A 25,576-nucleotide genomic window follows, 5' to 3' on the forward strand; every position below is an offset into this window, starting at 1 on the left:
ATTTGATTTTCCTTCAAAAACACTTTTACTAATCTATGCATATTTTGTTTCCTCTGCCCTGGAACTCTCTCTTGCCTCTGGTGAATTCTACCTTATCTTTTATTAGCTACCTAAAATACCAGCAACTGATCTGGGAAGCCCTTTCTCTGCAGAGTTAAGACTTTCTGGGTCTGCCTCCTTTATTTCAGTATAAATCTACTTGTGTCTACTGCTCAGACATAAAGTGACATAAATTTAGACTAGTCTTCCAACCATAATTTTTAAAATCTTTCTTCCTCTTCCACTACCAAAAATCATGCCCTGGGATAAGAAAAAAAGAAAAACACTACAAGTATTCATCTTTCCTCTTTAAGAGCTAAGAAACTAAGTGTTACACTATTCTAATACCAAACTCCAGATTTTCTTTCTTAGCTACTGCTACATGTCTTAATGCATGTGACAGGTCACACTAAAATGGCCTACAAAGTTATACACTGTTTAATATCTAGGTATATCTTTGGTAAAGAGAAAATAAAATTGGTTCATGAATTACTGATCAGCAATAAACACACAATGAACCTGCGCAAACTCCAGAGATAGTGGAGGACAGGGAAGCCTGGCGTGCTACAGCCAATGGGGTTGCAAAGAGCTGGACATGACTTAGCAACTGGACAACAACCACAGATACACACTGGATGTTTTCTTACTATGACCTTGTTTTCCAACCCAAAAGAGAAAAAGGTACTCTCTTACTGCTATTCTTTTTCTTCGTTTGAAAACTGTAAGTTTTAGTTCTCTAAACAAGCTCATAGTCTATCATTTCTTAGCTGTGCCAGGTAAGACAGACTTTCTGACACAGGCATAGGCATACTTCTTAGAGTCAGTCAGATACTACCATAAAAGCTTTGAATCTCTAGCAAGTGATGCCAAAAGCCAGAGATGGGTAAGAAATTATTCTCACGGTGTTGTCCTATAGCCAGTACCACCAAGTCCAACAGCAGTAAGACCCTGCACTACTAGTTCCTCTGTTAGCTTCTCTTACCCATTATTCAGAAAACTATCGAGTTACCGATATTCTGCCAATAAATTCCTATTCAGCAAAATTTAGCCAAAGGCAGTTTTTATTGCTTTACATGAAGAACCCAACACCTGCAGGCAATAAATACACACACACAGCCTACCATATGCCAAGCACGTCTCTATTCACTAGCACGCGATGGTGAGCACAAACAAATTTGTCTGGAGAATTTACAGTCTAGTCTGGAAAACAAACACAATGTAAGACAACCAGAAAGAAAAGAAAAGAAGTGTAAATTTTAGCTAAATAAAGAAAAAGAGCTGTACCTACTGCATTGACAGCCTGCATAGCAGAAGCTGATCTTAAAGGAAGACAAAGGGAATGGGAAAGGACATTGAAAATACCTATTTAACACCAAGTATTTGTAGTATCTCCAAAAAGCACCTTACTGTAAAAAAACTTTATTGTGATTCTGGAACTAGCTGATATTTGTTCTTATTACAAGAAGGGATAAGTCACTGTTCTGTTTTTAAAGAGACAGCCCAAGAAATAAATGAGCCTAAAAAGTAAGTACTTCATACAGTTACAAACATCAAATGTTGATACAACTATCAGGAGGGATTCTCAGGACTCAATTGAATGGTCAGACTCACAAAACCACCAGAGGCCACACTCAGCACCAGTCTATTTCAAGGCTTTAGAACAGAACTGGACATACCTCCCTAAGAGAGTCCTCACATGAACTTTCCTCTGCAGCAGTACACACAGCTGTTCAGAGCATGTCTCTTTGCCTCACCAGGACACAGCTCAGACATGAACGAGATCTGGCGGATAAAACAGCTACCAGTGTGTCAGGTCTCATGCCCCATGGGAATGGTTATCTCCTATAAAAACCCCACAGCCAGCACTTTCAGAGTTCCCACAAAGGACATGCCAGTTATGAGAGTCAATGCACTCAGGGAACGCTAACACTATGGCTTCCCCATCAGGTACTAATAGTCTATAGTTTCTCCTAAACTAAATTCAATTTACCAACCAGGGGCCATTCTTAACAAAGCAACGATATCTATTTACTTAGCCACTCAGGACCCAATAAAATAGAACAAGAAACTTAACAGGAACTCGGGTTGGCATGCAGAGTAGGAAAGGGTTTTAATAACCATTTTCCAAAAGCTGACTACTGATAATTTTACTTAGTTTTAATATCCCTACATGTATTATTCAGTTAGGTTGCATTATGCTAAAGTAACAAGCATCCCGAATGTCTATTAGTCAAAAATAACAAAAAATTATTCTATATACATACATTGTGGGTCAAAGAGCCTAAGCTTCACATCATCCTCACTCAGGAAACTACGCTGAGGGAGCCTCTATCATTTAAACTATCACCACTCACTGCGGCATCTGGCAAGAGGAGGAGCAGAACAACGTCCCGACTCCTAAACCCTTCCACCTACACTGCTGCGCATGTTTCATTGGCTGCAAAAGTCACAGGGGCTTACCTAATTCAGGGGCATTCCTAGAAGTTTTAGAAATATAATACTAATCACTAGTCGTAATATTTACTATACATCATCTAAGAGCTAATGTAAATAAAACAATTTTATAAATTCAACATCACAGTAATTTTATAAATTCAACCATTCAACATGACAGTAATCCAAGTCTATGCCCCAATCACTGATGTTGAAGAAGCTGAAGTTGACCAGTTCTATGAAGGTCCTACAAGACTTTCTAGAACTAAATACCAAAGGGAAAAAAAAAACAGATGTCCTTTTCATCACAGGGGATTAAAGTACAAAAGTAGAAGTCAAGAGATACCTGGAGTAACAGGCAAGTTTGGCCTCCAAGGACAAAATGAAGCAGCCTTGAACAGAGTTTTGTCAAGGGAACACACTGGTCATAGCAAACACCCTTTCCCAATAACACAAGAGATGACTCTACACATGGACATCACCAGATGGTCAATACAGAAACCAGATTGATTATATTCTTTGCAGCTAGAGATGAAGAAGCTCTATACAGTCTGCAAAAAAAAGACTGGGAGCTGACTGTGGCTCAGATCATGAGCTCCTTATTGCAAAATTCAGGCTTAAACTGAAGGAAGTAGGGGAAACCACTAGGCCATTCAGGCATGACCTAAATCAAAAATCCCTTAAGATTATACAGTAGAGGTGACAAATAGATTCAAGGGATTAGACCTGGTAGACAGAGTGCCTAAAGAACTATAGACAGAGGTTCCTAACACTGTACAAGAGGTAGTGACCAAAACATCCCAAAGAAAAAGAAATGCAAGAAGGCAAAATGGTTCCAAATTGGGAAAGGACTACAACAAGGCTATATACTGTCACCTTGCTTATCTAATTCTTATGCAGAGTACATAATGCAAAATGCCGGGCTGGATGAAGCACAAGCTGGAAGCCAGACAGCTGGGAAAAATATCAACAACCTCAGATATGCAGATGATACCGCTCTAATGGCAGAAAGTGAAGAGGAACTAAAGAGGGTGAAAGAGGAGAGCGAAAAGCTGGCTTAAAACTCAACATTCAAAAAATTAAGATAATGGCATCCAGTCCCATCACTTCATGACATATAGAAAGGGAAAAAGTGGAAGCAGTGGCTGACTATTTTCCTGGGTTCCAAAATCACTGCAGATGGTGACTACAGCTATGAAATTAAAAGACGCTTACTCCTTGAAAGGAAAGCTATGATAAACATAGACAGCATATTAAACAGCAGAGACTGTTTGCTGACAAAGGTCTATATAGAAATCCAGGCCGCCCCCAACTACAGCCGTGTCCCAGAATCTGCACACTGCTCTCATTTTCGGGAGCTTCATCTCCCTGATTGGTGCTGCCCTCTACCTCATCTACTTCCAGACCCTAATGCGACTGTAGGAGTAACAGAAGCAACAAACCATAAATCAAGCTGGCACTGTTCAAGAAGACATGCAGCCACCATGGCTGAAAGTGTGGTTGGATCCATTTGGTAGGAAATGAGAAGACTATCACCACCTTTAATTATGAAAGAGAAAGAGACTTCATGCTTTCAGTTCTACAGCAAGTATAATCAATCACCTGGCTAGAGAATGATGGCTGGAGAGGAAAACTCGAGAAAGCCATAAAGAAGAGTACTGTGCACAAGGATTAAATTCCCTACTTAAGTTCAAAAGAATCCTGGAATAAATCACACCATTAGGAAAGTTTTCATGATTTGGCTTCCTTTCTAAACATGAAGCTCTCTCACCCAGCTGGGATTGGAGGCAATCTATTTATCATTCAATCTGTACCTCTTACCCACCTGGGTTGTGATATGAATATAAGCAACCGATAGACTGGGGAAGATCCTAGTCTGTTTTGCAGTCTTCCAAATGGGAAGTTTCAGGGGGAAACCACCATAATGAGCACCCTCATAGGGCTCTTTGAAAATGTTAAAGTTGATAAAACTCTTTGAGGACAAGGTACATTGTACTCTTTAAAAATAAATAGTTCAACTCAACTATCTCATTAGGAAGGTGGCTCTATGTTGAAGAATAAACTTGAAGCAAAACTAAATGGATGGGCATGCCTATCAGAAATCACTGTTGAATTAATGAAGTGAAAGTGTGTATATTAGAATGATTTCTTTTCACATCAAAAAAAAAAAAAAAAGGTCTATATAGTCAAAGCTATGGTTTTTCCAGCAGTTATGTGTAGGTATGAGAGCTGGACCATAAAGAAGGCTAAGCACCATAGAACTGATGCTTTCTAACTGTGCTTTGGAGGAGAAGACTCTTGAGAGTACCTTGGACTGCAAGGAAATCAAGTCAGTCCATCCTAAAGGAAATCGACACTGAATATTCACTGGAAGGACTAAAGCTAAAGCTGAAGTTTCAATTATTTGGCCACCTGATGCTACGAGCCAGTGCAGTAATAACAGGAGAAGTAGTAACAATACGGTCTTTCAGTGGGAAAGACCCTGATGCTGGGAAAGATTGAATGCAAAAGGAGAAGGAGGTGGCAGAAGAGATGATTAGATACTGCCACCAACTCAATGGACATGAATTTGAGCAAACTCCAGGAGACAATGGAGGACAGGGAAGCCTGGCATACTATAGTCCATGGGGTCACAAAGAGTTGGACACAACTTAGTGACTGAACAACAATAAATTTTATTTCCCAAATATTCAAAAAAATGAGGATGGAGCCCTTTAAAGCACTGAAGTCTCCTCTGGACTCAGAAACACAATAAAGCAGAGAAAATAAATTAAATAACTGAAACATTTCATGATCACCCCTGGAATATAGTACAGCTGTGGAAAGGTAGGCAATCTTTCCAAAGTAACATTGGGAACCCCTGGAAAAGGGAATGGCAACCCACTCCAATATTCTTGCCTGGGGAATCCCATGAACAGAGGAGCCTGGCTGGCTTCAGTACATGGGGTCACAAAGAGTCAGACGTGACTGAGCAACTAGAAAACAACAACACTGGAAAAAATGGCAGAGCCTGGATTTGAACGCAGGTCTGTGTGACTCCATGGTCTATTTCCTTTTCATGACACGATGATGTATAACAAATACAGATGGAGAGAGCAAAGAAAGAAGAGTCAAAGGGCAAACTCCACAAGAGTCCCAAGAAGGCTAGGAGGCAGGGAACTATATTCAATATCCTATGAGAAAACATAATAGAAAAGAACATGAAAAAAACACATATATAACTGAGTCACTCTGCTGTATAGAAAAAATTAACACATGATAAATCAACTATACATCAATAATTTTTTTTTTAAAGGTCAGGAGGAATAAGAGGACAAGATAGTTCCAGACAGGCAAAAAGTGGCAACTTTAAATAAGACAGTGGTGGATGAGGGATCAAGTGTCCACTGAGGCAGAGCTGCCACCAGCGATTTGAGTTTGGGCAATGCTGGGTTGGGTTCAGGGAGCCGCCAGATTGAAGTAGCTGAGCATGGAAGGTGATAAACGGAGGCAGAGTGTTCAGTATATTGCTTGTGAAGAAAAGGAGAAAGGAAAATGGCTAAGAGAAGACACAAGCTCAAGGGAAAGCTGTTTCAATTAATTTTTCAGGTAGGAAAAAGTAAAGCATGTTTGAAAGTTGTTTTCTTTTTAAAAAAATTTTAAAAAGGAGTACGGGGGAAGGGCGGGATCGTAGAGACAAATGAAAGTAAGCAGGGTCCCTGAGAAGGGAGAAGTATTAACAATACAAAGCAACTTGAAGGGGAGGACAGAGGACAAGACTGTTGGCTGGCATCACTGACTCAGTGGACATGAGTTTGAGCAAACTCCAGGAGATGGTGAAGGACAGGGAAGCCTGGTGCGCTGCAGTCCACCAAGTCGCAGAGCTGGAAATGACTGAGCAACAGAACAACAACAGATACGAAGTGAGTGACTGTAGTGGGCCTGGCCCTGCACCAAGTAGGTCACATGTTTTAACATTCCATTTAACTCCATAGGAATCAACTCATTCCTTTTAACACATGCCTGCACTGTGTCAGGGAGAGGGTGGTAACCTGTTAGTAAACTGTGAAAAGTTTAACAGCAGTAAATGACAGGGCTGGATTAAGCCCCAGGCGATTTGCTTCCAGAAACCACATTTATCCCCTCAGCTACTATCTCCCTGGGAAGTCAGCAGGACTTCCCTGGTGGCTCAGACGCTGTCTACAATGCAGGAGACCAGGGTTCAATCCCTGGGTTGGGAAGATCCCCTGGAGAAGGAAATGGCAATTCACTCCAGTACTATTGCCTGGAAAATCCCATGGCCAGAGGAGCCCGGTAGGCTACAGTCCATGGGTCGCAAAGAGTCGGACACGACTGAGCAACTTCACTTTCACTTTCACTATCTCCCCTGACTCAAGACTAAGGATGAGGGAAACAGAAATGCCACTATCTCTCTTGAGATAATGAAAAAGATAAAAGACATCAGTGGTGCATAGATGGTGAGGTATTTGGGCCAGGATGGGACAGAGGTGTGAGGAATGTTCAGGAGGATGCTATAAGTTGTAAGCATTTCTTTCACAGTCAAGATACAGTCTGATGGTGCTAGTTCCAGATAATACATGTTTATGACTAGATTACTGAAAACCATATTGTCCTGTTTTCTTAAATTCAAACACTATTTGGATAAAAACTGTAATGGAAAAAATACAATTTGTATATTTTTTTCATAAGAGAAGTCTGAAAGGCTATACAAAATGACTGGAGAACTATCATAAACAAGGGCAAAAAGAATAGAAAAAGTCCATACATGTCAATGTACAACTGAAGGACTTTAGCAATTTCTTCACTATAGAAAAAGCTCTTATGACTCATTCATTCATCTACTTAACGTATTGGGTACCACTTGTGCCAGGCACTGTTTTAGGCCCTGGGATTGCAGCAGTGAACAAAACAGATAAAAACAATCCCCATGGAATACATATCCTAATTGAAGGAAAGGATAACTAAAACAAATTAACTAAAAATAAATTGTACAGCAGCGTGAGTACTAAGGAAAAAAATAAAGGGGAGAAGATGATGGGAGCACACAGTGGGAAAGGGGGAATTGGAATTTTAAATAAGAAGGTCAGCGCATAACTGAGAAAATGACATTTGAGGAATTCCCAGAAGAGGTGATGGAGGGGCACCCAATGTACATTCGGGGAATCAATGTTTCAGGCAGTGGAAATAGTCCAGGCAAAGGTGAGGTGAGAATGTGCCTACTGTTTACAAACCTCTGCAAAGAGACCCAGTGAGCCTGGAAGAGCATGAAGGTAAAGACAGAAACAGTGGGCTGGAATACTCAAGAGTCCTCTTAGCTACTGTGAGACAGATGGAAGTGGAATCTGTCCATTCAGTGGAATCTGAATGGGAATGTTACAATCTGAATATTATTTTAAAAGAATCACTCTGGCTGCTCTAGAGAACAAACAGCAGGGCTACCGGGGGCAGAAGCGTGGAGAACTGCAGAGGGTGGTGCTGGCTCTTTTCCATCTGCCCCTCCAGGTCTCCTCTCCACCGTTCCCCACGCTACTGTGTGCCGAGAATGCCTAGGATGCTGACCGGGGTGAACCCATGGACTGCCCTGCCTGCTGGCAAGAAATAAACAATATGGACTGTATGTACATAAAACTGAATAATCACCATGATTGGCAAAGAATGCGGTAAATCTATATATGTCTATAAGAGATTATATTAGGAGGCGGAGGGGGTTGACTCAGGTGCCTTAGTAATATATAGAAGACTCCTATTTCGTGAGTTGCTTTTTTTTTTAAAGGATATATAGATATGTAAGAATAAGAAAATTCTAAGAAGATAAAAGAAATTGTTTCAAGTGGTAGCCTCTAAGCAGGCTGATGTGAGCAAATCCATTTCTCACTGTCTACTCTTTTAAACTGTTTGAAATTTTTTCAATAAACAAATTTCAATAAAGACCAGTTAATAAATTACCTTGCACTGCACAAAACCTATGGTGTTGAATACAGAAATATATCTGAACAGTTCAACATTTTTATTCATTAATATGCATATTTTGTCAAAAGACATAAAAGCCCTGACCAGTAATACCCTGAATCACAGATATATTTCTCTATTTGTGGTAAAACTGAACCTTTTACATACTCCTAGAGTTTTCCAAATGCCATATATATGGGGAAAAAAACAAGGTTTAATGCAGATGGTTTCAAATGGAAAAAAGCAAACGTGACCTGATTCCTATAAAGAACTGGCTTAATGACATTCATTTTGGCACTGATCATGATATCAAATGGAACAGTCCATATCATGATTTCTGTTTAATTGATAGTATAATTCCCAGAATGAATTTTAGAACTAGCAGTAAATAACAATATGGAAAAAAATATTAATTTTCTTCAGACTTATCTTAAAATATTCTGTCAAAGCCAGCAAATCAACATTGTTAAAAAAATTATGCAGACTATTGCACCTGAAGAATGTCAAACTCTTTCTTTAAGGATTCTCTAAGCTTTCACAAATGTAGATAAATATACCAACAGAAATATATATAGGATTATGCATATTTTATTTTACCTATGTAAGTGAAAAACTTACAATTATTTATTTCTCATCTTATCCTATCTTTCTCCTTACCACCACAGTGGAATTGTCCCTGTAGAGAAAACTTTAATGTTATCAGAATCATAACATATTATTTCCCCAATAAATTCTAGAAAAGAATTTTTTTAAGTCAACCAAATCTACTTGAATACAAAAGATTACTCAACTGGTTTTTGATAAAATTTTTTGCACCTCTTCAAAGAAAGCTTTTTGTCCTTTCTCTGTTGGCAAAAAAATTTTAATAGATTTCCCCAGACTTCTGCAGGTTACATTACCAGTTAAAGTTGGAGACATCTAAAGCAATAGAAACACAATGTATTAAGGCTTTCACATGCCACAAAATTGTACAAAAAACAAAAAATCATATAATAAGTCATTTGTCTTTAACTCTCTGGGGATCTGAAGTACTTATATATCTATGTCATTAAATTGTTACATTTAAGCTAATGCAAGTACTTTCAAAAATTAAATGTTTTAAACTATGTCAAATGGAGGGAGGTAAAGATAGGGAGAAAATATAAGTAACAGAAATTAAGCAAAGGGGCCACCATATAAATGCTTACCTGTGGCATCAAACTCAATTGGCTGGCACCTACGGTGAGAAGACCAGTCACACTTAAGGACTTGCCCTCCTTCCACAATCCCAGGCTGGGTAGTGTTTGCTTTGGGCGCTCCCACCAGAAGAAACATCCTGCTAAAATACAAATGGGAAGACAAAGACTCTAAGTCACACAAAGCATAAACCATCTCTTGTGATTTAGGAAAAGCAATCATTCTCCTTATTTTATCCACAAATATTTTTAAAAAACCACTCACTGAGAGCGTAATCCATCTTCCTTACTCATTCGGTGCTCTTTTACATACATACATTATTCAGTATGGTTTATTCAATCCAGTAACACATTATAGGGCAACTTCAGGGTTGTCGCTGTTGTTGTTCACTCACTAAGTCGTGTCAGACTCTGCTGCGATGCCATGGACTGCAACGCACCAGGCCTCCCTGTCCCTCACTATCTCCCAGATCTTGCTCAAACTCATGCCCATTGAGTTGCTGTTGCCATCCAACCATCTCATCCTCTACTGCCCCTTCTCCTCCTGCCCTCAATCTTTCCCAGCATCAGGGTCTTTTCCACTGAGTCAACTCTGCATCAGGTGGCCAAAGGACTGGAGGTTCAGCTTCAGCATCAGTGCTTCTAATGAATATTCAGGGTTGATTTCCTTTAGGATTGACTGGTTTGATCTCTTTGCTGTCCAAGAGACTCTCAAGAGTCTTCTCCAGCACAATTCAAAAGCATCAATTCTTTGGCACTCAGCCTTCTTCATGGTCCAGCTCTCACATCTGTACATGACTACTGGAAAAACCACAGCTTTGACTACAGGACCTTTGTCGGCAAAGTTGTATCAACTAAAAATTTATGCCAGCCAAACTGTCACTTTAGATAGGTACAGTTTATCATGTCAGTTCAGTCAGTTCAATTCAGTCGCTCAGTCATGTCCAACTCTTTGTGACCCCATGAATTGCAGCATGCCAGGCCTCCCTGTCCATCACCAACTCCCGGAGTTCACCCAGACTCATGCCCATCGAGTCAGTGATGCCATCCAGCCATCTCATCCTCTGTCGTCCCCTTCTCCTCCTGCCCCCAATCCCTCCCAGCATCAGGGTCTTTTCCAATGAGTCAACTCTTCGCATGAGGGGGCCAAAGTACTGGAGTTTCAGCTTTAGCATCATTCCTTCCAAAGAAATCCCAGGGCTGATGTCCTTCAGAATGGACTGGTTGGATCTCCTTGCAGTCCAAGGGACTCTCAAGAGTCTTCTCCAACACCACAGTTCAAAAGCATCAATTCTTCGGCACTCAGCTTTCTTCACAGTCCAACTCTCACATCCATACATGACCACAGGAAAAACCATAGCCTTGAATAGACGGACCTTTGTTGGCAAAGTAATGTCTCTGCTTTTGAATATGGTATCTAGGTTGGTCATAACTTTCCTTCCAAGGAGTAAGCGTCTTTTAATTTCATGGCTGCAGTCACCATCCACAGTGATTTTGGAGTCCAAAAACATAAACTCTGACACTGTTTCCAGTTTCCCCATCTATTTGCCATGAAGTGATGGGACTGGATGCCATGATCTTCGTTTTCTGAATGTTGAGCTTTAAGCCAACTTTTTCACTCTCCTCTTTCACTTTCATCAAAGGCTTTTTAGTTCCTTTTCACTTTCTGCCATAAGGGTGGTGTCATCTGCATATCTGAGGTTATTGATATTTCTCCTGACAATCTTGATTCCAGCTTGTGCTTCTTCCAGCCCGGTGTTTCTCATGATGTACTCTGCATATAAGTTAAATAAGCAGGGTGACAATATACAGCCTTGACGGACTCCTTTTCCTGTTTAGAACCAGTCTGTTGTTCCATGTCCAGTTCTAACTGCTGCTTCCTGATCCGCATACAAATTTCCCAAGAGGCAGGTCAGGTGGTCTGGTATTCCCATCTCTTTCAGAATTTTCCACAGTTTATTGTGATCCACACAGTCAAAGGCTTTGGCATAGTCAATAAAGCAGAAATAGATGTTTTTCTGGAACTCTCTTGCTTTCTCCATGATCCAGCAGATGTTGGCAATTTGATCTCTGGTTCCTCTGCCTTTTCTAAAACCAGCTTGAACATCAGCAAGTTCACAGTTCACATATTGCTGAAGCCTGGCTTGGAGAATTTTGAGCATTACTTTATTAGCGTGTGAGATGAGTGCAATTGTGCAGTAGTTTGAGCATTCTTTGGCATTGCCTTTCTTTGAGATTGGAATGAAAACTGACCTTTTCCAGTCCTGTGGCCACTGCTGAGTTTTCCAAACTTGAATACACAGAAGAACTATACAAAAAAGATCTTCACGACCCAGATAATCACGATGGTGTGATCACTGACCTAGAGCCAGACATCCTGGAATGTGAAGTCAAGTGGGCCTTAGAAAGCATCACTACGAACAAAACTAGTGGAGGTGATGGAATTCCAGTTGAGCTATTTCAAATCCTGAAAGATGATGCCGTGAAAGTGCTGCACTCAATATGCCAGCAAATCATGTCAATTATAGCTCAATAAATTTGTTAAAAATATATGCTGGCTGAAGACAGGGACATTTAGTTTTAATTTGTGGGTTTTGGGGTTTTTTTTAATGATTTACTTTATACATTCTATATCCTGAATGGTCAAAAAAAATAAATAAATAAATGATTTCTATCGTATGGTAATTCTAAATACTATCATTTCTTCACTGGGAAAACTTATCTTGTCTTAAAACAACATATTTTAATTTTTTTTTATAGCGACTAACAAATTTCTCTTTTCACTGGATTAATTTAATCAACCTCTGGTCAAAGAACAAAACCACTATTCAATTTCCTAAAAGGGTAAAATTAGCAAAAGATAAAAATAATCAGGAATCAGATTTTTAAGTAAAAGAGGTCTTTTCTTTAGCTGTTTTTCTATTCATTCCGAAAAAGATAGATTGAGTGTCTCCAGTACTAAGGCACAGATCTGGGCACTAGAGAAACCAGGGTGAATAAAACCATCTTGATTCCTGCTCTCAGTGGAGCTTACAGTCCCTCAGGGGAAAATTAAGACACTAGCAAAGAAAATTAGTCCCTGTTACAAGTGCCAGGAAAGAAACCAACAATTGGCTGAGAGACATTATTTGGGTACGGGGAGAGGACACCTTTTTAGATAAAGGAAAGTTATCTCTAAAGAATGCAGGGGAGAGATTTTCTTCAGATCAAGGGATATCTAAGGAAGTTATCTTTAAAGAACTAGGAGAAAAGACTTCTTGTAGGTAAAGTCACAAATGGATTTACCTGAATTCCCTGGTGGCTCAGACGGTAAAGCGTCTGTCTACGATGAGGGAGACCCGGGTTCGATCCCTGGGTTGGGAAGATCCCCTGGAGAAGGAAACGGCAATCCACTCCAGGACTATTGCCTGGAAAATCCCATGGACAGAGGAGCCTCGTAGGCTACAGTCCATGGGGTCGCAAAGAGTCGGACACAACTGAGCGACTTCACTAAGACTCACTAAGACACTGAAGTGTACATGATTAGAAGGAAGTTGCCAAAGAGCGTCTTGTGTATTGGGAGTAAGGGAATAAGGGACTGGAATGCAGAGGTTGAACAAGTCAGTCAATCCTAAAGGAAATCAACCCTGAATATTCACTGGATGGACTGAGGCTGAAGCTCCAATATTTTGGCCACCTGATAAGTGGCTCTACTGAACAGCCAACTCAGTAGAAAAGACCCTGATGCTGGGAAAGATTAAAGGGAAAAAGAGAAGGGGGCAACATAAGAAGAGATGGTTAGATAGCATGACAGACTCAATGGACATGAATTTGAGTAAACTCTAGGAGACAGTGGACGACAGAGTAGCCTGGAGTGCTGCAGTCCATGGGGTCACCAAGAGTCAGACACGACTTTGTGACTGAACAACAACAATAGAGAGGTGGAAGGGAACATCCCAGGCAGAGGTACAAAGTCGCAAAGCAGGAAAGACTTACAAAGAAGAAGAGCAGCTGAAGGAGAGCAAACTGAGAATGGCACAAAATAAAACTAGGGCGCTTGGCCAAAGCTGAATCACGCAGGGTCCTTCAGCCAGAGGAAAACTTTCAGGTTTTCTCCTAAGGTCCATATGAAGCTTCTGAATGTTTTTTTTTAAAGCAAGAGAAAGACATAATCTAATAAAGAAAATGAAATTTGGTGCCTTAGGGGAAACAAATAAAGGAAGGAGGGGGTAAAAATGGAACAAGAAAAGTGAGAGACTTTCAGCAGCGGAGGAAGGAGGTGACAGTAACTGAGATTGGGAGGGTAGATGGAGAAAGAGACGGATGGGCAGATTTGGAAAATATCTGCAGTAGAATGAACAGGAAGAGCTCATGGCTTGACTAAGGTAGAAAGAGAAGATGAGATGAAAGAATAATACCTCGGTTTCCTTCTGGAGCTCAGGAGTGGGAGAACCATACACTGTGCTAGAAAAGCAGAGAGAGTAGGGAAGCAGAAGGCAGACTGAGTATTTTACAGAAAAACCAAGAATTCAGTTCCCAACACGTTAGCCTGCAACACCTGTGAGACACCTAATTGGTATCTGTGGCTCTAAGGAGACTTCTGTCTTAGAGATAATATGGTGAGAATGTCAACTAGGAATGCAGAGTTTCGCACAGAGAGGAGGACCAAAGAGAGGAAGCAACAACATTTAGGAGGCAGAGAAAGAGGCCAGCGTAAAAGGGGCTGAGCAGGACGGAGTCAAGCACAGAAGGCCTTGGATAAAAGCTACCACCGCTATCATTTCCTTACTAAACACTAAGTCACTTACATTCTTCCAGCAAAGAAAATACTCACAATTGCTTTTCACTTTTTTGTGAAGTTATGAACAAACCTACATCTTAAATATGGAATGCTCTGATTTCTTTTTTTTTTGAGCTAAAAGATATTTTATTGTAAGGTAATCATGGCATCAAAGGAAAAGTGATAAAGCTGATTTGGGGGAAGTACTGGAATGCTTTGATTTTAACTTTTATTTATCAATTTCATTTCTTCTGGATGGTAGCTACCAAATCCTATTTAGACCAGTCAAGAGCTGGCTGCATGAATTACTTGAATCTTGCTTTCAGATACTTATCTTAAAACTCCACACTCAAAAGACAAAATTCCCAACCAAGCCACACCCTGCTGAATAAAGTTTTATGCAGTCATATTTGGCATCAGTAAAACACCAAAGCTGGCTCTTTCTCCTCATAGCCAACTAAGTTTTCATTCAGCAAGGAAAAAAAAAAAAGCTGAGTAAGAGAACCCTTCAGTTCAGTTCAGTTCAGTTCAGTCGCTCAGTCGTGTCCGACTCTTTGCGACCCCATGAATCGCAGCACACCAGGCCTCCCTGTCCATCACCAACTCCCGGAGTTCACCCAGACTCATGTCCATCAAGTCGGTGATGCCATCCAGCCATCTCATCCTCTGTCGTCCCCTTCTCCTCCTGCCCTCAATCTTTCCCAGCATCAGGGTCTTTTCAAATGAGTCAGCTCTCTGCATCAGGTGGCCAAAGTATTGGAGTTTCAGCTTTAGCATCAGTCCTTCCAAAGAACACCCAGGACTGATCTCCTTTAGGATGGACTGGTTGGATCTCCTTGCAGTCCAAGGGACTCTCAAGAGTCTTCTCCAACACCACAGTTCAAAAGCATCAATTCTTCGGCACGCAGCTCTCTTCACAGTCCAACTCGAGAACTCTTAACCCCCATGAATAAGAGAGCAGCTCAGTTATCATCCTACCCTACATTTCTACAGCAGAGCTGGTTAACAACTAAATTACACACACACACATCCGTACACACACATATATATATATGAAATCTGCCTTTCAACGGGTCAAAAATTTGGCTACAAAATTATAAAACTGCCCCTCCTTATCTGAATTAAATGATTCTTGAGTACAAGATAGGGGGGAAAAAAAAGTATTTCTGAGAAGTATACTTTTCAGATCTGTACCTAAAAAGGCATAGGATCATTCCTGCAGTAGCCCTAATAAGGGTAATGCAAGCACAGGTGTGTGTTATGACTTTTGTGTTGTGGATAAAGGACAGGTTCCGGGACCTCAGGACAGAAGAGCTGGTTCTCAGAATCTATTTAAAAACCTACAAGCAAACTCATTTCTGAACTGTCCTCACACAGCACACTACAGTATCTTTAATAATTTTTTGTCAAAGCACTTCTTCCTACCTTATAATAAACGGCTTCCATGAATGAAGGATACCCTCATTCATCTTTGTACTGCCACATAATAAGCGCTTTAAAAAAGCTTATTAAATTGACAACTGAGTGGCAGGTACATTTGATAGTAATAAGTCTCAGTTTTAACAGCCATAAGTAAAAAGCCACCTCCACTATCATCAACCCCTGCAGAATGCAGAAATCATCCTCCAATAAACATCTGGTTAAGTTATCCTTAAAATAATTTCTTTCTGTAACATATCGCTTCTTAATCTTGGATTTCAGATACTTTCTTTACTTGGCACTAGAGACAGAGAAGGCTGGGAAGTTGGTAGGGGACACAGGCTTCAGCAAAGACAGAAAAAAGGGCTCTGCAGGAGAGTTCTGAATGGAAATTGCACTCACTCTATTGGTGGCACAGAGCTCGAGTTCCTTGGATAAGACCAGGAACAAGGCTGCTGCTTTTCATCAGACCATTTGCACATTATGGGCATGAAATGACGGTAATTAGATGTGCTAACCAGGGTGTTCATCAAGTTTTCCTAAGCATACCTTCATGTGCAGTCTTGCACATTGGTGAAATGCCACAGAAATGGTAGAATAATATAAAAGGAATGTGTGAGCATTCTCAGCTTCTAAGTGCTAGGTGAATGGGAGGAATGGGAGGGGAAAAAAGCTGAGAAATGAAGTTCTTTGTGCAAAGTGTCAACATGATATTGAAGTTACTTGTAAAGAGTGTTAAGAGAAAGTTCTCCAAGAGAAAAATGGAGAGATAAAAACAGTAAGACTGCCTTAGACAAATGTTAAGTTCTAAAAGGGAGAGAAAAAAAGTAAGCATTTGTAGAGAACAAAGAGTACAGGGTGGCAAAAGATCCTATATGAGAAAATTAAGACTATAAGAGCAACACATATCGCAGAGAGGAAAAGCCTGCTAATGTGTTGGGAGGACAAGTTTGTGTCTTTCTGCCACAGTAACAAAAAACAGCCTGTAAATAAATCACCTTATAAACAATTAAATCGTTTTTACTAAAGAGTTCATCTAGGAATATCTAATGTGCCTACAACAGCTTAATTAAAGTAAAAGAAGTGACAGACCAGAAAAAAAAATGTGATGTAAGCAGCACTGTCTAATGGGCAGTTTGGGTCTAAAGGTTCTAATCACCATATAAATCATTCAAGAAAGTCACTGTAAATCTCTCAGCCTCAGTTTCCACTTCCATTGTATGGAAATAGTAATGCCCAGTACAATTACTTAAAAGAGAAATTTTCTGAATGTGTACAGATAAGAGCAAACTTAGAAAATGTGACCACTTCATAAAAATACAAGATGATGACATCAGAACGAAAGACAACTATTAATAAAATGATTCCCTAATAAAACAAGAAATAAAAAGTTCAAACCTCTTTTTAAAAGAGCTTTTTCTTTCCTCAATTTTCTCAAAGGGTCATTAATTAACCCAAAGGCAAGCTCTCAGGAGAGAGGTAAAAAAGAAGGCAGAAAATGGTTGGCTTGCAACATTTCCTGACAACGGTGGACAGCTGGGGGAGATGCACAGGGTTAGTTGAGGCTGATAGAGATTTCTCTTAGAAGCAGCAAAAATGTGAACTTGAGCAACTTAGTTTCACGTGCTTGCAGTTTCCTGACAGAATCCATCTCCCACCAGAAAGTTTGCCCCAAAACAGTATCAGAATCCCCATTTTCACTCAATGACTTATTTTCATTAAATGGCTTTAAAATTAAGGTTTACATATATGAGCAGGTTATTAATATCATGCCAAGAAATTTTAGGGTAGCAGGTGAAGAAGAAAGAGGGAGGGCCAGCAGATAGGAAGGGAGAAGGGAGATAGAAAGGGAGGGTCAGGATGGAGAAGAGAGGAGGGAGCGCAGAAGAGGGGGAGGAAAAGGAAATTTTAAAAAGGGAAGGGAAGGAGGAAGAGGGAAAGGGAGGGGAAGAGGATGTGAGACAGACAAGAGGATGTGAGCAGACAAGCAGGAAGATGCCCTGTGGACGCACTTCTAACCCAAAGTGTACTTTAGGGGCAGTTGCAGGGAATGGGACCTTGACCACCGAGGAGAGACAACCAGCCGAACAATGACAAGAACACTTTTCAAACCCTCCAAATGAACTAAGTTATTTGGCTGCTTTCAGCATCGACTTCTCCATGATAAAGCATGTTGAACATATTTTGGCTGGCTCTGGCTGACCAGTGAGGTTTCACCAAAAGGAACTTCCGAAAAATGATCATATACATATATAGAAAGAAATGTGTATTATATTGTCTGAATGTTATTTCAGAGCTATAATTCCAGTCACATTTACTTTTCATTTTTTTCAAAAAAAAAAAGCTACAGTCAATATTTATATGATGTAAAACAGATGCTTTAATTATAAATTCTATGTATTTGCTCTTTTTCTCCATAATATCTATCCTATAAACCTTGGGCCTTAATCAGGAGAAATCAACATAGGACTTGCTTTCTAAATAAAAATGACAGAACCTATGCATGTATATTATTTATGATAAGAAAAAAGAACCAATATAGCCAGACCCACACTATGTTCAGTTCATGAAAATAACCTGTATTATTTGGTAAAGGGTTGTGAAGTGAAGTGAAGTCGCTCAGTCGTGTCCGACGCCTAGCAACCCCATGGACTGCAGCCTACCAGGCTACTTCGTCCATGGGATTTTCCAGGGAAGAGAACTGGAGTCGGGTGTGATTGCCTTCTCCAAAAAGGTTGTGAAGATGGTTACAAAAACTAAGGGAGAAATAGGATGTAAGCTTTTAAACGTAAAAGCAGACTGGGACAGACTGAAAGGGGCCTTCATTCAGGTTAAGCAGTTTGGACTTCATCTCTGGTCATGAGAACATTGTTGAGGAAACTTAAACAGCAGAATACCAAGATCAAAAGATGCTTCAGAAAGAGAAAACTGTTAGAAACATGTAAGATGTTTTGCAGGTCTAAGAGCTAAATGATGAGCAAAAGTGATGACCTGAGTACCACAGACCATGCTTGTGACAGCTCGTCAAAGTACAAGTGGAAAACAGGGATGGATGCAAGAAACATTAGCAAGGAAGAACTTCTAGGACCTTCTGCCTGGTGACTAATCACTGGCTAATATTAGGGGTGTGCAGTAGGAGAGATAAAGAAAAATAGAAAATGAGAGGGCGGAATACGAAATTATTTCCAGAGCGACAGAGAGAATGAAGGTACCATAATAGAAACAGAGGTGCAATTGACATCACTTAGTGAAAAAGTTCCTTTTCTTTTTTGTCAAATTGAGGTAAGACAGTCTAGTCAAGGAGAAATGATCCAGAGGCTGTTGAATATAAAGTTTGAGCTCTGCTTTGAGATAGAAGATGCAGACAGGGAAGCAGTATGGTTTTAAAAGCTCTCCAGGTGTTGCAAACAGGAAGTCAGGACTGAGAATCATTTTGCAGGATGGCCTGTGACCAGGGCACACCCACCCAAACCTTGTCTTTGGGGTCACAGGACAAATAGTAACTGTAAGGCTCCAATCATGTTTAATGGGGGGAAGCCTTATAATCTAGTGTTGCTTATTAGTTTCGTAGCCTTATTAATTGTTGCTTTTTAATAGCCTTATTAAGTGTTGCTTATTAGCCTTAATAATCTAGTGTTAATTATTAAGCCTTATAATCTAGTGTTGCTCATTATAGCATTATTTCAAAATATATGTAAAATGAGAACTGTATAACATACCTTAAGAATAAGAAAACTGTTCATTTTCTTCTTAAAATTTGAATACAAAAATTAAATGGAATTTGGATTTCATTTCTTCTGCCTTTTGTTCCCATCTTTTCCATTTTACCCCACATCATCCCACTCAAACAACTTAAGGCTACAAACGCTTCTGGCCTCAGTTCCCTCATCTGTAAGAATGAGTTTATCTGCTTCCCTTCTTCCCCTAGAGGTCTGTGGTGTAGAGCAAAATGAGAAATCACAGCAAAAGTGCTTTGTAAATTATAAAATAGGTCAACCAATGTAAAATACCATTATTATAACTAAGCCTAGGGTGTAATTTTTAACTCTTTCAATTACTCTCCATAAGAAAAACATGCCTTTGCTTCTTGGCCTGTATACACTATTTAAACTTTATGTAAGTTTGGCAATACAGTCACCATAAATTAATGCATACAGGGAAAAAAAATAGGGAGTGCCAATGTTTTATTTTTCCTAATTACTTTTCCTTTTCTTCTGAATCATAGCTAATTTACAATGTTGTGTTAGTTTCTGGTGTACAGCAAAGTGATTCAGTTTTACATATATGTGTGTGTGTGTGTGTGTGTGTGTGTATTCTTTCCCATTATAGCTTATTACAACTTATTACAAGACATTGAATATAGTTTCCTGTTCTATACAGTAAATCCTTGTTGCTTTATTTTATATACAGTAATTTGCATCTGCTAATCTCAAACTCCTAGTTTATCCTTCTCCCCTACAATCTTTCCCCTCTGGTAATTATAAGTTTGTTTTCTATATTTTTTATAATTTTCAAATCACAATTTTTCTGACTTTTCACTTTAAACCTAAGACATTTCTGGAGAAATTTTACTGAAGTCACTTTAATATTTTTGCTTATTATGAACACTGATTCATTAGTTTTCATTAGGGTATGGATATAATTTGGTAACAATTTTCTGTAACAAGAAAAATGAGACATAAAACAGTCCTACAGCTTGCCAAAGGTATTTAGACACCTTCAGAAACCAGAAGCAGCAGGAGGAGACCTCATTGCTTCCTCATTAATCCAGGCACTCTTCCTTCAGAAGAAAGGAATTTTTAATTAGCACTTTTTTTAACGTGAATTTTATTTCCCTTTAGATGTTTATTATCACACCAAATGACAACAGTAAATGCAGCTGCTGATACTGTAAATGGCATTCTCGTGCACCTGGGATTCCAATGCTTGTTAAACTTTAGAAGTACCTCTCTCCAAAATTAAGCACATTGTTGTTCAGTCATTTCAGTCCTGTCTGACTCTTTGCAACCCCATGGACTGTAGCCACCAGGTTCCTCTGTCCTTGGGATTGTCCAGGCAAGAATCCTGGAGTGGGTTGCCATTTCCTTCTCGAGGAGATCTTTCCAAGCCAGAGATGGAGCCCACATCTCCTGCACTGGCAGCGGATTCTTGACCACTGAGCCACCAGGGAAGCATAAGTTTGCATCAATCTTTTTTAAATCTGAAATGCTCAGAAGTAGACACCTTTGTTTATATATATTTTGGGTTTTTTTAATCTCAAAGATAATTTTATATTTTTTTAAGTAAGGCTTTTCTAGAGCTCACTAGTCTATTAATAACAAAGTTAGTGAAGAAAGTTTCAAAATGTTATATGAAACCAAACCAACTTCAGTTTTACCTTATCATTAAAGGCCCAAGTGGGAGATAATGTAAACCTGTGAGGTCACAGTGTATTCAACAACTACAATGGCTAGTCACAAAGTAGACATCCACCCTCGCAGCCAAAAAATAGGAAATATGTCAGGCCAACAGTCAACATTACTGCATTTTCCATGGTAAAAACACTTAAAGTTTATCATTCTGTCACATATCTTTACACCACTAAACTCAGAGGGTTGCCACAGAGTTAAGAGCAACATTTGCAAAACACTCCATCAACGAGAAAACATTTAAATGCTAATTCTTGTTTCTGTAACTCTTGACAAAAAACAACACGTATTTTCAAAACTATTAGAATTATTAAGAGCACTCTGAGAGCAACTAAAATCCTCTGCAATATAAAGGCATACACTTAAAACTATCTGGAGACAAAAAGAAATTTAAATAACAAAAAAGGCTGAAAATATGATTACATCAAATGAGAAGGCAGTAAATGCTTCCTGAAGTTAATGATTATTTTTATCACTTTGGAAAATCTGTGCTCAGGTCTCATAAAAAGCAATGATGCTGGAGAAAGCAAAACTGAGTTCACTACAGAGATCGAGGTCTAGTTTCCACCAACTGCTTCCAACAGATTTTCCAAAGTGCTGCAAAGGTTGTCACCAAAATGAATGATAATCAACAACTCTCAGAAAGAATAAATCCTGATGAATATTATTAAAAGTCAAGGAAAAATACTTAATCATCTTCAAATTAGGTATGTATGAATAAGAAAAAATGGTTCTAAAAAGCACTGACCATTAAAATTATCCTCCCTCCCCTCCCCAAAAAACAATACTTTAAAATACAGAAAAAACAAAAAAACAAAAATATGTTGCTACGATTTATAAGAGTTAGGAACAGTTCTCCCTGTTGGAAACAAGATTTAAACATCAAAAGACAGCCAGTGAACATTGATTAAATCAGTATTTCTAACGCTAAAAAAGGTGGTGGGTGGTGAGAATGATGTCAGCGTTTGGTGACGTGAGAGACAACTTTTAATCCAATAATGACAATAACTCTGTTCCAAATCCTGTGCAACGCGAAACGTTGGTAATTTGAAACATAACTGAAAAGACCTGTAGTGAGTGAAAACTCAGCAAACACCCTTGTTCTTACTGAACAATGACCCAAATAATGGATCACTATAAAAAGAACAGATGACACATCCAATTCATCTGTTCAGCCTCCAATGTACACAGGTTTGACAGTCTCAGAGATAAGACACAATGAATCTCCTACGACAGAATGGTCATTTTAGTCATCAGAATGTCTGGAAAAGGAGCAGACGAGGAGGGACAAAATCAGACTGAGAGGCGTAAAGAATGAGGGAGGGCTTTGGGGAGAGCGAAAAACACGGGTGTTTAAGTAAGTCTGTGAAGCAAAAAAGACGACTACAGGAAAGGCTAACTTTAACTGGTATAGGAGAGAAAGAAGTTCAGAGATGAAACTAACCAAGTCCCGGGAGCCCGCAGAGGCTGCGCGGTGTTCCGCCGGACTAGCCTTTGTTGATTTCCCTCTTTCCCCTAATTTTAAGCACAGGTCTGCTTCAAAGCGCTCCCTATGAAGAAGGGAGAAGGGGGAACTGGGTGATGAGCAGTGCAGGGGCTCACCTCCCCCAAATATTTCATCCACCCAGAATCTAACTCGCCCAGTGAGGGGGAGGGAAGGTTAGAAGGAACGGATAGAAAGACGCCGGGATCTTTTGCAGAGGTCGCTCCCTATGGGAAATCGCAGGGTGGGTGCGCTTGATGGCGGAGGGGACCAACTCCCCTTCCAAGGGTGGCCACTTACGAAGACGCGCTGGGCACGAAGAAGTCCACCGCGAAGCCGAAATAACTTCCCTCTGGGCCGGAGTACTCCGCAGGACTCTCCACATCTAGATTGAAGGCGCCGCAAAGAGGCAGCAGGATTCCGGGGAGAAGGAGCAGGAGGCGGCGGGGGCGAAGGCGCAGTCGCCGCCGCGGCAGAGAAGCCATCGTCGAAGTGCGCGCGGGGCGCCGAGCCCGGAGCCGCGGCCACCCCTCCCGGAGCGCACGGAGCCCGCGGCCCGCCGCCTGCGCGCGCCGAAACTTGCCAGCTGCTCGCTTCCCCGCGAGTCCCGGACAGCGCTGGGGGAGGAAGGAGGGCCGAGCTGTTGAGCGGCCGCCCGGGAAGTGGGGCGCAGGGCGCGCGGGGCGGGGACAGCAGCTCGGGCGGCCCCCGCCTCCCTCCCGCTCGGCCGCTCAGCGTCGCGCCTCGGGCTCGGGACTGCCGGGACGGGCGCCGCACCCCCGGCCGGGGTCCTGCCTCGGCCAGTGGGAGGAGGCAGAGCAGGAGGAGGAGCCGCCCTGGAGGCTGAGCCATCGCAGGAGGAAGTGGGGGAGGAGAGTCAGACTCGGACTGGGACGAGCCGAGCACACTTCCGTGCGCGCTGGCTATCACCTCCTGTCCCAAGAACGGGGCTCGAGGATCGAGGCCCCAAACCCTCAGAGCCCGGGTCAGCGGCAGCGCTCCTAGACTAGGGCCTCAGACCCACAACCGGAGTAGCGGGGTGGGGGGTGAACGATGGTCGGTGGAGGAGATGCTCGAGCGTCCCAACCCGCCCGCGCCCTACGGAGTGCCAAGGGCAGCCGGATTCCGGCGGCAACTCTTGTGCGACGTTTATTTAAAAAGGAGTAAAGCTTTGTCCGTTTTTCCTGTTTCTGGTACTTTAAAGCCCTCAGGCACCCACAGACGAAACTCTGTAATTAATGGTCGTTCTCCTCCCCAATTCTAGCCCACACTCAAACACTGAACTTAATTATAAACTTTCAGAATGCTAGCACAGCCTCTTCCAGGCGAGTCGTGTTAAAGCTGATCTTCAGCCGACCCCGAAAAGATGGGCAGGGCAAAGAACCGCACTAACCGTTTTAAATTACGTCAGATTAGTCAAAACCTTATTCCTAGTTTATTAGTGTAGAAGTATGAATGTGTGATCACTGACCTAGAGCCCGACGTCCTGGAATGTGAAGTCAGGTGGGCCTTAGGAAGCATCACTATGAACAAAGCTAATGGAGGTGATGAAATTCCAGTTGAGCTATTTCAAATCCTAAAAGATGATGCTGTGAAAGTGCTGCACTCAGTATGCCAGCAAATTTGGAAAACTCAGCAGAGGCCACAGGACTGGAAAAGGTCAGTTTTCATTCCGATCCCAAAGAAAGGCAATGCCAAAGAATGCTCAAACTACGGCATGATTGCACTCATCTCACACGCTAGTAAAGTAATGCTCAAAATTCTCCAAGCCAGGCTTCAGCAATATGTGAACCGTGAACTTCCAGATGTTCAAGCTGGTTTAGAAAAGGCAGAGGAACCAGAGATCAAATTGCCAACATCCGCTGGATCATCGAAACAGCAAGAGAGTTCAAAAAAAAAAACATCTATTTCTGCTTTATTGACTATGTCAAACCCTTTGACTGTGTGGATCGCAATAAACTGTGGAAAATTCTGAAAGAGATGGGAATACCAGACTACCTGACCTGCCTCTTGAGAAACGTATACGCAGGTCAGGAAGCAGCAGTTAGAACTGGACATGGAACAACAGACTGGTTCCAAATAGGAAAAGGAGTACATCAAGGCTGTATATTGTCACCCTGCTTATTTAACTTATATGCAGAGTACATCATGAGAAACGCTGGGCTGGATGAAGCACAAGCTGGAATTAAGATTGCCAGGAGAAATATCAATAACCTCAGATATGCAGATGACACCACCCTTATGGCAGAAAGTGAAGAACTAAAGAGCCTCTTGATGAAAGTGAAAGAGGAAAGTGAAAAAGGCTTAAAGCTCAACTTTCAGAAAACTAAGATCATGGCATCCGGTCCCATCACATCATGGGAAATAGATGGGGAAACAGTGGAAACAGTGCTGCTGCTGCTGCTGCTGCTGCTGCTGCTGCTGCTGCTGCTAAGTCGCTTCAGTCGTGTCCGACTCTGTGCGACCCCATAGACGGCAGCCCACCAGGCTCCCCGGTCCCTGGGACTCTCCAGGCAAGAACACTGGAGTGGGTTGCCATTTCCTTCTCCAATGCATGAAAGTGAAAGTGAAGTCACTCAGTTGTGTCCAACTCTTAGCGACCCCATGTACTGCAGCCTACCAGGCTACTCTGCCCATGGGATTTTCCAGGCAAGAGTACTGGAGTGGGGTGCCATGGAAACAGTGGCTGACTTTATTTTTCTGGGCTCCAAAAATCACTGCGGATGGTGCTTACTCCTTGGAAGGAAAGTTAGGACTAACCTGCTGCTGCTGCTGCTGCTGCTGCTGCTGCTGCTGCTGCTAAGTCGCTTCAGGCGTGTCCGACTCTGTGCGACCCCAGAGACGGCAGCCCACCAGGCTCCCCCATCCCTGGGATTCTCCAGACAAGAACACTGGAGTGGGTTGCCATTTC

At 41.3% G+C, this 25,576-nt stretch overlaps 1 protein-coding gene and 1 pseudogene across 2 annotated transcripts in view; one reads left to right on the top strand and one right to left on the bottom strand.

Annotated features, from left to right (window-relative positions):
- ITGAV (integrin subunit alpha V) overlaps nucleotides 1-23,329 on the bottom strand; it is a 108,862-nt gene extending 85,533 nt beyond the window's left edge. Inside the window, exons 1-2 of one of the 2 annotated variants that reach the window (XM_005202252.5) lie at nucleotides 22,966-23,329; nucleotides 9,609-9,739 (exon numbers count right to left, since the gene is read on the bottom strand). In XM_005202252.5, coding sequence (XP_005202309.1) covers nucleotides 9,609-9,739; nucleotides 22,966-23,150 — 316 coding nt within the window. In that variant the 5' untranslated portion in view covers nucleotides 23,151-23,329. 2 annotated transcript variants of the gene reach the window in all.
- Nucleotides 1,379-3,996, top strand: LOC132343530 (small integral membrane protein 20-like; annotated as a pseudogene).
- Nucleotides 23,330-25,576: the final 2,247 nt, after the last annotated feature.

Source organism: Bos taurus, chromosome 2 (assembly GCF_002263795.3).
Source record: "Bos taurus isolate L1 Dominette 01449 registration number 42190680 breed Hereford chromosome 2, ARS-UCD2.0, whole genome shotgun sequence".
Lineage (NCBI taxonomy): Eukaryota > Metazoa > Chordata > Mammalia > Artiodactyla > Bovidae > Bos > Bos taurus.